This window comes from Tiliqua scincoides, chromosome 3 (assembly GCF_035046505.1).
Source record: "Tiliqua scincoides isolate rTilSci1 chromosome 3, rTilSci1.hap2, whole genome shotgun sequence".
Classification (NCBI taxonomy): Eukaryota; Metazoa; Chordata; class Lepidosauria; order Squamata; family Scincidae; genus Tiliqua; species Tiliqua scincoides.
The window spans coordinates 173,880,995-173,892,686 of NC_089823.1; the positions used below are offsets into that span (position 1 = coordinate 173,880,995).

At 50.7% G+C, this 11,692-nt stretch overlaps 1 protein-coding gene across 1 annotated transcript; it reads right to left on the reverse strand.

Moving 5' to 3' along the window:
- Positions 1 to 6,866: 6,866 nt before the first annotated feature.
- HMX2 (H6 family homeobox 2) lies at positions 6,867 to 9,374 on the reverse strand. The gene is made up of 2 exons (XM_066622326.1): positions 9,077 to 9,374; positions 6,867 to 7,396 (listed from the first exon to the last, which is right to left on the reverse strand). Exons 1-2 carry the CDS (start codon positions 9,372 to 9,374, stop codon positions 6,867 to 6,869), a joined length of 828 nt encoding a protein of 275 aa, XP_066478423.1.
- Positions 9,375 to 11,692: the final 2,318 nt, after the last annotated feature.

Genomic DNA, 11,692 nt, shown 5'->3' on the forward strand with positions numbered 1-11,692 from the left:
ACATCATGGCTTGTACCCCATAATGGATTTTTCCTCCAGAAACTCGTCCAATCCCCTTTTAAAGGCGTCTAGGCTAGACGCCAGCACCACATCCTGTGGCAAGGAGTTCCACAGACCGACCACGCGCTGAGTAAAGAAATATTTTCTTTTGTCTGTCCTAACCCGCCCAACACTCAATTTTAGTGGATGTCCCCTGGTTCTGGTATTATGTGAGAGTGTAAAGAGCATCTCCCTATCCACTCTGTCCATCCCCTGCATAATTTTGTATGTCTCAATCATGTCCCCCCTCAAGCGTCTCTTTTCTAGGCTGAAGAGGCCCAAACGCCGTAGCCTTTCCTCATAAGGAAAGTGCCCCAGCCCCGTAATGAGCTTAGTCGCTCTCTTTTGCACCTTTTCCATTTCCACTATGTCTTTTTTGAGATGCGGCGACCAGAACTGGACACAATACTCCAGGTGTGGCCTTACCATCGATTTGTACAACGGCATTATAATATTAGCCGTTTTGTTCTCAATACCCTTCCTAATGATCCCAAGCATAGAATTGGCCTTCTTCACTGCCGCCGCACATTGGGTCGACACTTTCATCGACCTGGCCACCACCACCCCAAGATCTCTCTCCTGATCTGTCACAGACAGCTCAGAACCCATCAGCCTATATCTAAAGTTTTGATTTTTTGCCCCAATGTGCATGACTTTACACTTACTGACATTGAAGCGCATCTGCCATTTTGCTGCCCATTCTGCCAGTCTGGAGAGATCCTTCTGGAGCTCCTCACAATCACTTCTGGTCTTTACCACTCGGAAAAGTTTGGTGTCGTCTGCAAACTTAGCCACTTCACTGCTCAACCCTGTCTCCAGGTCATTTATGAAGAGGTTGAAAAGCACCGGTCCCAGGACAGATCCTTGGGGCACACCGCTTTTCACCTCTCTCCATTGTGAAAATTGCCCATTGACACCCACTCTCTGCTTCCTGGCCTCCAACCAGTTCTCAATCCACGAGAGGACCTGTCCTCTAATTCCCTGACTGTGGAGTTTTTTCAGTAGCCTTTGGTGAGGGACCGTGTCAAACGCCTTCTGAAAGTCCAGATAGATAATGTCCACGGGTTCTCCCGCATCCACATGCCTGTTGACCTTTTCAAAGAATTCTATAAGGTTTGTGAGGCAAGACTTACCCTTACAGAAGCCATGCTGACTCTCCCTCAGCAAGGCCTGTTCGTCTATGTGTTTTGAGATCCTATCTTTGATGACCGGCCTATAGTTTCCCGGGTCCCCCCTCTTTCCCTTTTTAAAAATAGGCGTGACATTTGCTATCCTCCAATCTTCTGGTACTGTGGCTGTTTTGAGGGACAAGTTGCATACCTTAGTCAAGAGATCTGCAACTTCATTCTTCAATTCCTTAATAACCCTTGGGTGGATGCCATCAGGGCCCGGTGACTTATTGATCTTTAATTTATCAATGAGGTCTGAAACATCTTCTCTTTTAACCTCTATCTGACTTAACTCCTCGGTCAGGAGGGGCCGTTCGGGCAGCGGTATCTGCCCGAGGTCTTCTGCCGTGAAGACAGATGCAAAGAACTCATTTAATTTCTCTGCCATCTCTAAGTCTCCTTTTATCTCCCCTTTCCCTCCCTCACCATCCAGAGGGCCAACCGCTTCTCTGGCGGGTTTCCTGCTTCTAACATATTTGAAGAAGCTTTTATTATTCCCCTTAATGTTGCTGGCCATGCGTTCCTCATAGTCTCGCTTGGCCTCCCCTATCACCTTCTTACATTTCTTTTGCCACAGTTTATGTTCCTTTTTATTCTCTTCATTAGGGCAAGACTTCCATTTACGGAAGGAAGCTTCCTTGCCCTTCACAGCCTCTCTAACTTGGCTGGTTAGCCATGCGGGCACTCTCCTGGATTTAGTGGAACCCTTCTTTCTTTGCGGTATACACCTCTGCTGGGCCTCTATTACTGTTGTTTTAAGCAGCCTCCATGCACTCTGGAGAGACTGGACTCTTTTTACCCTCCCTTTCAACCTCCTTCTAACCAGCCTCCTCATTTGAGGGAAGTCCGCCCGTCGGAAGTCAAGTGTTTTTGTTCGAGATTTGCCTGGTATTCTTCCCCCAACATGCACGTCAAAACGGATCGCAGCATGATCACTGTTCCCCAATGGCTCAGTAACGTTTACATCTCTAACCAGGTCCTGCGTACCGCACAAAATTAAATCCAGAGTCACCTGTCCTCTGGTGGGCTCCGTGACTAGCTGATCTAAGCCACAGTCATTTAGCACGTCAAGAAATCCGGTTTCCTTATCGTGACCAGAACACAAATTGACCCAGTCAATATGAGGATAATTGAAGTCCCCCATGATTACAACCCTGTCCCTCCTTGTCACCTCCCTGATCTGTTTCCTCATTTCAAGGTCCCCATCAGATTTCTGGTCTGGAGGACGATAGCACACCCCCAGTATTACATCGCTGCACAAGCCTGGTAATTTAACCCACAGAGATTCTACGGTGGAGTCGGACCCACCTTCAATCTCTACTTTGCTGGATTCTATCCCTTCCTTAACATAAAGGGCCACCCCACCTCCAACACGCCCCTGCCTGTCCCTCCTGTAGAGTTTATAGCCCGGGATTGCGGTATCCCACTGATTCTCCGCATTCCACCAGGTTTCCGTTATGCCCACTATGTCAATATTTTCCCTTGTCACCAGACATTCCAGTTCTCCCACCTTTGCTCGTAGACTTCGGGCATTCGCATAAAAGCATTTATACACGGAATGCCCCAGGATGGGCTGCTTATTCGCTCCTTTGTCCCCGCATCCTCTCATTGTGCCAAACCGTTTATCACATCCCATCACCCTACCTTTCCCAATTTCTTCTCCTACCCTGCCTTTGTCTTGTTGTTCTCTAACCTCCCCATCCTCATCCCATAGGGATGAGGAGTCCCGAACCGGATGCCCCTCGGCTCCTGTCGGCCTTCCCCCAGGGATCAGTTTAAAAGCTGCTCTGCCACCTTTTTAATGTTATGCGCCAGCAGTCTGGTTCCATTCTGGTTCAAATGGAGCCCGTCCCTCTTGTACAGGCCCCGCTTGTCCCAAAACGTTCCCCAGTGCCTAACGAATCTAAACCCCTCCTCCCTACACCAGCGTCTCATCCACGCATTGAGACCCCTGATCTCCGCCTGCCTAGCTGGCCCTGCGCGTGGAACAGGTAGCACTTCAGAGAACGCTACCTTTGAGGTCCTGGCTTTCAGCTTCCTGCCTAAAAGCCTAAATTTGGCCTCCAGGACCTCCCAGCTACACTTGCCCACGTCGTTGGTGCCGACATGCACCACAGCCGCTACCTCTCCCCCAGCACTGTCTACTAGCCTGTCTAGACGAGATTGGGCTTTTAAGCACTTTTAAGCATCTGCTGGTGTGGGGGACTCACAACCCAATCCTAGGCATGTCTATCCCATTAGAGTCAATGGGGCTTACTCCCAGGAAAGTGTGGCTAGGATTAGGCTGTAAGTTTTCCTGGCAGTCTACAGGATCGACCAACCACAAAACTCTTTGCAATAGGATGGCTGCACAGGCACCAGTCTCCGCCCTGCCCCAAACCATTATCTTTTTACTTTATTGCATGAGGAGATGGGCAGTGGACCTGGAGCTTTTATTATCTAGACCAAATACAAGCGGATAGGTTGTGCTGGGTGTGTTGCTGCCCGCCCTGGATGTGATAGAAAAATACCACGTGAGATGCTGGGGCACTTCAAATACAATAAACGCGTCTTGAAATTCCACTTGACTGCGAGTCATCTGGTTTCCAGTAGGTCTGGGGAGAATATCTTGACATTAAAAAATAAAATCAATGTTCAAATCAAGCCGAAAGATGGGTGTAGAAAGTGGTGGTAGATGAAGCCAGAAGATAGAAAATGGCATTTACTCAGTTCTTAAAAGCAATCCAAAGAGGCGGAGGAGGGGAGATCCTCAGCACAACTAGTAAGCGGCACTAAAATGTTGAATTCTGCTTGATGTGTTTAGGATCGACTGAGATCCTGAGTAACTTATACTGGGCAATTAACAATATTCACCCGCAAACGTTTGTTTGAAACGTTTCCCATGTATTTAAAGTGTCATTTCCAGTAAAAAAAAAAAAAATGGTTGCGCTGTAGTCAATGGCATATTATCTGGCTGCCTACATTCTTGTTAATGGAAGAACTAAATTCGTATTCATATTACTGGCCTAAGTGTGTAACTGTCTGGGGACATAATCGATGGACTTCTTGTGGAGTATCTTGATTTTCTTTGGAGCAAATGGTTTCTGAATCATCATCATTAAAATATTCAGTTGCATCCCGAGGTTGTTATTTACAAGGGCCATATGGGGTGCAAGCCCCTTTCTTTAAAAAAAAAAAAAATCGTGTACTGTAATTTTTCCCTGGACTGTAGTTGACTGATTACATTTTAACCCCTCTTCTGCTCAGCCCCAACGGATTCCCGTTGCGTATATGCAACGTCAGGCAGAAATGGCGTGGGTTCCAATCCTATCCACACTTTCCTGGGAGTAAGCTCCACTGACTCTAATGGGACTTACTTCCGAGTAGACCTGCATAGGCTCGGGCTCTTAAACAGCCTTTTCTGTTGCGATCTGGCGTTCAACAGGGAACAGGGGGCTGTGCTGGACCCCCAACCGGCGCCTGCGATGCAAATAACACTCGAAGTATTTGCTTTTGGTTTCAACGCTTCGCGTTCTCCTTTCGGCACGAGGGAGGCTGCAGGGGTTTTATCCCCGCGCCGGGCTGGCTGCTCAGATCAATCACGACTGGGTGATAATGTCACATTGCAATTATAAAAGGAGCTTCGTTACCACCGTGGCATTTAGCAGAGCGCACCACCACCCCGGAGGAAAGCCCCTTTTCGGAAACACTTGTCAGCTCCGATCACTCCAGAAAGGACGTTCTCAAAGAACGATCTACAGGATCTGCTTGGATGGTCCCAACGCTCTTGACACTTCCAAGGTTTGCCCGGGCAGGTTGGCTAGCTGAGGAAGAAGCGTATATTCCCTATTCATTTTAATGAAGAGGGTGGAGGAGGAGAACATGCCCCCAGCAGTGTGATGAGGAAGGACGCAGTAGTGCTGGAGTTCATCTGAATGAGCCCGGTGCTAATCACGCCTCATGCGTCTGAATTGCTCTCGACCCAAAACCGATTTAAGCCATTTCTGCCCAACGTTGCATATACGCAACAGGGACCAAATGTGTACACCTGCGAGCTGGGCAGAAATCGGTTAAGCCAACTGGCACTTGGAGAGGAGAATCCTGTTGATTTCAAAAGGACAATTCTTTTCAAATAAGGCTGCATCGCTATCCACACTTACTTGGGAGTCTACCCCATTGACTATAATAGGACTTATCTCTGAGTAGACCTGCAAGAGATTGAGCTATAAGTGCTTTGGGCCTTTATTCTCACTCTGACATCTCACTAATTCATGGAACTTTGAGGAAATGTGCTTAGAGTCGGGGAGTGAGAAAACCCCTTTGAAATCAACGAGACTTCCACGTTAAAAAAAAAAAAAAAGGTTAGACTTGACCTTGAATACCATTGAGATCAATAGGACCTACTAACCTCTTCAAGTTCCCTGGGTAATCCTGCATTATAAAACTTAAAAAAAAAAAAAAGGAAAAAGAACCATTCTTATTTATTTGCACCGGAACAAAAATCACTGTCCCTGAAATAGTATAATACAAATACAGTGACAAGGGGTGCATGCCTACTCAGAAGAGAATCCCATTGTGTTCAATGGGGCTTTCTCCCAGGACAGGGTGGATGGGATCGCAACCAACGACCCTTAAAGCAATCTGAAAGAGGTAACTGCTCTAGGATTTTTGCCTTTCCTAGATACACATTGAAATAAACCGCATTGATTTCAGTAGGGCCTTCAGAGGACCTAACATGGGTTTGCAAGCAGGGCTAATACTGAAGTATCAGTTACACAAGAACTGAGCTTCATTTGGACCAATGCTCCACCTACTCTTCGACTGACTTTGCTGTAATGCTGCGGTGGTTTTGGGGTTCACACATTGCTAGTGATGTTGCAAAGAAACCCTGTGACCCATCCCCACCCACCTCACCCCCCCAAGAAAGTACGCCACCGCCGCGTGGTTGAACCTGTGTTCTCTTCCTTCGGATCCCCTCGCTCCGGTGGGACGTGCCTCTCCGGGAAGGGTTGGGTTCGGCTTTTTCACCCGTGCCACCTGAATATCTGGCAGGGAAAGACGTGCAGACTGAAAGAGACAAGCCAGCCGGTGATGAAAGTTACCAACCAGGTTTAAAATGCTTTATTTCCTTTAAAAATATGTACAGATCTGAAATAGGCTTTTATTTTAAATTTTTTTTTAATTATTTCTCCCAGGTAGGGGTGGAAAAAAGGAAGGGTGGGAAAGCGAGCGAGGAGGTCCTCGACCAGAGTAAGGGACTGGAGAGCCCTGGACGTTCCTACCTGTACACGTAGCCCAGAGGTGGTGCCTTCAGTGTGAGTGAAGGTTTCTTTTTGGTTTGGGCTTTCTAGCTAAGATCAGAAAATCAGTCGTGGCTGGAAAGGACGGAGACCAAAACCAGGGGATTGGGGGGGGGGAGAAAAAATAACACTATTTGCCCGCCTAGAAAAGAAGCCAACCCCCCACCCTCCCACCCCCAGAGAGGAGTCCCCATAAATAAGAGCAATTAAAAAATAATAACGAAATACACATAGTGTATTTCTTGAGAAAGCCAGAAGCAGGTTTCTCCTCTCCTTTCCGAAGGATGGTGGGAGACCCGAAGGCCGTGGGGACGGCTGGACGGTGAGACGCGAGTCCGCTGCACGTGTGGACGGGCCTTCGCCCCCTCCCCGAGTCCGTTCAGTAGTCGATCTTGTTGTAGAGGTTATAAAGAGGCAAGGCGGAGAGATTGCTGCCGGGGTAGTACAAGGGGGCCGGGAAGGCGATGGACCTGGGCACGGGCACCCTGAGGAGGGCATTGTCTCTGAAGACCAGGGGCATCCCCACCAGAGTCTGGGCCGAGGCGTGGGCCATGTTGGCCGCCTCCAGCTCGGCCGAGAGCTGCCGCTTCCACTTGTTGCGCCGGTTCTGGAACCAGGTCTTGACCTGCGTCTCGGTCAGCTGCAGGCTGGAGGCCAGGCAGGCGCGCTCCGAGCTGCTCAGGTAGCGCTTCAGGTCGAAGGTGGACTCCAGCTGGTAGACCTGGCTGCGCGAGAACACCGTCCGCGTCTTCTTCTTGGCCGCGCTCGCCTGCCGCTCCGCCCCGGCCCTGTCCGGGGAGCCCGGGCCGAAGTGCTTCTCCTTCTCCTCCTTGAAGTCCGCCTGCGACTGCGAGAGGAAGGGCGGCGTCCGCTCCGCACTCAGCGCCGTCCCGGTGCCCTTCGGGTTGCCTGCGCAGTAAAGCACATCATACAAGGAAAGAAAATAAGCTCCTCTGAACGGGCAGTGAACCGCTGAACTGCTGCCCCTCCCCCGCCCAGAGATGATGATAATGACATTATTATTATTATTATTAATAGTAATAGTAATGTCTAGATAAAACACACCAGGCCAAAGGTATAACATCTACCTGATTGTGCAAAAATCTAAGAAGAATAATGTCAATTTCATCTCTCAGTCCCGAAGACTCCCATTTTTGCTTTCCAGGGCAGGAGAATCACCCGCAGTCTTCAGGGTACCCCGGGCAGGAGCAGCCCGCTATGAACGCCAGTTACTCACGAGCAAGCCTGCCGAGAAAGGCGGTCTTTCATCGTAAGCAATCGCTCTGCCATTCTCGTACACGCGCGATAAAGCCGCGGTCCTAGCCACCGTGTTCCCGGTGGGCAAGTGCCTTGAAGTCTGTGGGGCTTAGGCTGCAGTCCTAGCCGCCCTTTCCTGGGAGTAAGCCCCACTGACTATAATAGAATTTGCTTCTGACTAGACAAGCATAGGCTTGGGCTCTTGGGCTGCAATCCTATCCACACTTTCCTGGGAGTAAGCCTCACTGCCTGCAATGGGGCTTATTTCTGAGTAGACAGGCATAGGCTTGGGCTCTTATTTTGGAGTCAGCACGTTTTCTCGAGCTTCCTAGACCCTTTTGGGGGGGGGGAGGAAACTGACTATCCTAGGTGTCTCTTTTGCTATTGAACCCGCGACTGAGTGGATAGACCCCCCCTTTAATATTTGTAACGTTTCACCCATTAATAAATGTCAGCGGGAATCGTGCAGGAAGCGAATCCTTCTGTTCAAGATAATTTTTTTTAATAGGATTACACTTAAAGCATCATAATAAACGAGTGATAGATCCGAAAACGGGGAAGAGGAAAAGGAGAGAACGATTTATACACCATTGTTTTCTTTTTCCTCCAAAGCAAGTCAGTTCAGTAACGCAAAAAAAGGAAGCCAGGCATTCCTGAAAGAGGATCCCACCTTCCAAGCAGTCTGGGAGCCTGTCATTGATCTGTGAGAAGGACCCTCAACCGCTCCGCGGATTTTCCGGGCTTCCCACCCGGCTCGCACCTCTTTCATTCCTGCTGTCAATTTCCACTCCCCACAGCCGGAGAGTGAGGAGCGTCCGCTTTTCAGAAAAGACTGCCGATCGCCGCAGCCTGAGGCTAGTATCCTATCCACACTTTCCTGGGAGTAAGCCCCACTGACTATAGTGAGACTTCTGAGTAGATATTGATAGGATGGGGCTATGAGGCTGCAAACCTATCCACACTTTCCTGTGAGTAAGCCCCACTGACTATAATGGGACTTACTTCTGAGTAGACACACCTAGGGCTGTCAGCGACAATCCGATCCACACTTTCCTGGAAGTAAGCCCCACTGACTATGGAACTGACTTCTGAGCAGGCGTGGCTAGGATTGGGCTGTGAGGCTGCAAACCTATCCACCCTTTCCTGGGAGAAAGCCCCATTGACTGCAGTGGGATTTACTTCTGAGTAGACATGCTAGGCTTGGGCTCTCAGCCATCCCACCCCACGCCCCGCCGCTTCCTCCCCTCTAATCAGATGCCCCCACAGCCCATCCGTCCTCATTACGCCAAGTTTTTGTTTGTTGGTTGGTTTGTTTTCTGGCCGGGTCCTTACCGAGGCACGTGAAGCTGACGGGCTGGTGCTTGCGGCAGGCTTCCTTGGGTCCGTGCGCGTCCGGGCAGAAGCAGGCGGGGTGCTGCCTCCAGCTGCCCTCCTCCGGCTCGTCTTCCTCCGAGGAGACGGACAGGCTCCTCTTCCTGCTCGGCCAGGCGGGCGCTGCCTGCTTGGAGCCGGGCTCCCTGCCTCCTTCCGAGGAGCCGTTGCCCAGGATGGACTGGATGGTGAAGCTGGAGACGGGCGCTGCTGCTGCCGCCGCGGGACCACACTTGCCCGGCTCCTCCTTGTGGCTCATCCTGGGCTCATAAGAAAGGAGAGGAGGAGAGCCCGGGCGTTAGAGGCAGGCTGCGGGCGGGGGCCTGGGTCTGGCTCTGCGGGGGCCGCCTGGGGGGCACCGATTTCGGGGGGTGTTCGGGGCGTGCCCGGGCAGGCTTTCCCAGCGCCGGCCGAGCCCGAATGCATGCTCCTTTCTCTCTCAGATCTCTCTTGATCTCCAGGCGGCGGCGTGGCGGGGCTTCATTTGCATGGAGGTTACAGCCGCCTCGGCCAATCACGAGCGGCCAGGCGGCCCCGGAAAGTTTCAAAATTCTAGAACGCGGCCAGCCAGCTGACTCCGCGGGCCACCCGGGCCGAGGCAGGAAGATCGCAGCTGCGCCTTGGCTCAAGCGGTGTGTGTGTTTTTAAAGCCGGGGGTCCAAACAGTTGCTTTGGACGTAGCTCAGAGCCCAATCCTATGCGTGTCTACTCAGAAGTAAGTCCCATTATAGTCAGTGGGGCTTACTCCCAGGAAAGTGTGAATAGGATGCAGCCTCAACCCTCCCCACCCACCCCCTTACAACCTCAAAGGGTGGGATCTGGCCGGCTGGACGTGGTCTGCATCTGTGATTTTACATCACTCAAGGAGGCTTGAAAACGAGCCCATCGCCTGGTCATCTGCACCGTTTCATTTGCTCCAAAGACTTTGGCTTGGGTTTGGCTTCTGACAGCCCAATCCTAGCCATACTTTGCTGGAAGCCCCACTGACACTAATGGGACTGACTTTTGAGTAGACATGCATAGGATTGGGCTGTTAGGCTACAATCCTATCCACACTTTCCAGGGAGTAAGCCCTATTGACTATAATGAACTCACTTCTGAGTAGGCATGCATAGGATTGGGCTCTGAAGCAGGCCAGCTTTGATGCCAATCGAATATTTCCGAGAGATCAGAGGTTGAGCTCTAAAAGAGCCCTGCTTGATCATAAGCTCTTTTGAGACAACCAGTGGGACTTAGAGCACAAGCCGATGCTTGTCTACGCAAAAGTAAATCCCATGATCGTCAGTGGGGCTTGCTCTCAGGAAAGTGTGCACAGCTTTGCAGCCGTACTTCGATATAAACGTGCTGTGCTATGGGAACTAAGAATGATTCAGGAGTTCTAGCTCTCAGATCGCGCCCCTTTTCCTTTCTAACTTTGACCTACAGAAAAATACATTCGTGCCTTGCTAAACACACTCGTCTGTCACACACGTTTCCCCACCAGGCACGCATCCAGCTTAACGCGACGGCCCCCCCATATCCATTCCAGCGCCGCAATTTCGCAGACACCCATCACGGTAAATACATCGGGGCGCTTTAGTCTTCATTTTCAAACAAGACGCCTAGATCTGCAAAGGTTTTGGGCAGCGGGGGGGGGGGGCGGAATGTGGATTGATTTTATACCGTGCAGGGAACAAGAGAAATCCATTGACACGAGGAGGGCGGCCTCCTCGCAGCAGGAACCCAGCAAATCGGTGGTTGTTTCATCCTCATCACCTTTACCCCCAGAAGTATCTTGTCTAGCAATGTCAATCGAAAAACGGGGGGGGGGGAGAGATAGAGGAACCCAGACATGAATGAACGTCAACGTTCCAACCTTGCTGTTCAACCCTCACCCCACTGGCTAGTCACTCATCTGCATCTCTTGGAGGGGGGGAGGGAGGGATGGGGTGGGGGGCAGCCGGATTCGCTGCTTCTCCACGGATGGGAGATTGCAGGAGAAATGAAAAGACGACCCTCATTCAAGCTGTCTGGCGCCAAGGAGCTGCCAGCGAAGGCTCATCAATGAGAGCCTGCAATCCAAGCTGAGAAATATCTTGAGATTCCCAAATTGGGGGGGGGGGGGGGGAAGGTCCATCTCTAATCTTCCCCCTGGGATGTAATCCAGTCCGACGGCGCAGGTTGTATCAGTTATTTTTGGGGTTTTCGTTAAGGACGTATATAACAATAATAGGGCTTTCTGATACGATTCTACAGATTCAGTACATTCCACCCCATGGCTGTAACACGGTGCGTTTTGAAGGGCGCTCCGGGAAGACCACCGAACAAAAAACAACCTTGACCTCCTAAAAGTCCTCGGAAACTTTCCTTGGGGTGGGTGGCTTGACTCTCTGAAGAGACGCGGAGCCCAATCCTAGGCATGTCTACTCAGAAGTAAGGCTCATCATAGGCAGTGGGGCTTACTCCCAAGAAACTGTGGCTAGGATTAGGTTGGCGTTTCGTCCGGCAGCCATGGGGCTGCTGCTGAACCCAGACTGCCTGTCACCGCGCTTGGAAAGGTGGGAGAAAGCGCACCTAGTTCTATGATAAATCAAACGG

Excerpts from the sequence above, each read along its gene's own strand:
- HMX2 (XM_066622326.1), bottom strand. The coding sequence starts at position 9,374 with ATGAGCCACAAGGAGGAGCCGGGCAAGTGTGGTCCCGCGGCGGCAGCA. Across the intron at positions 7,397-9,076 it reads CGTCAGCTTCACGTGCCTCG|GCAACCCGAAGGGCACCGGG; the intron begins GTAAGGACCCGG and ends TTTACTGCGCAG.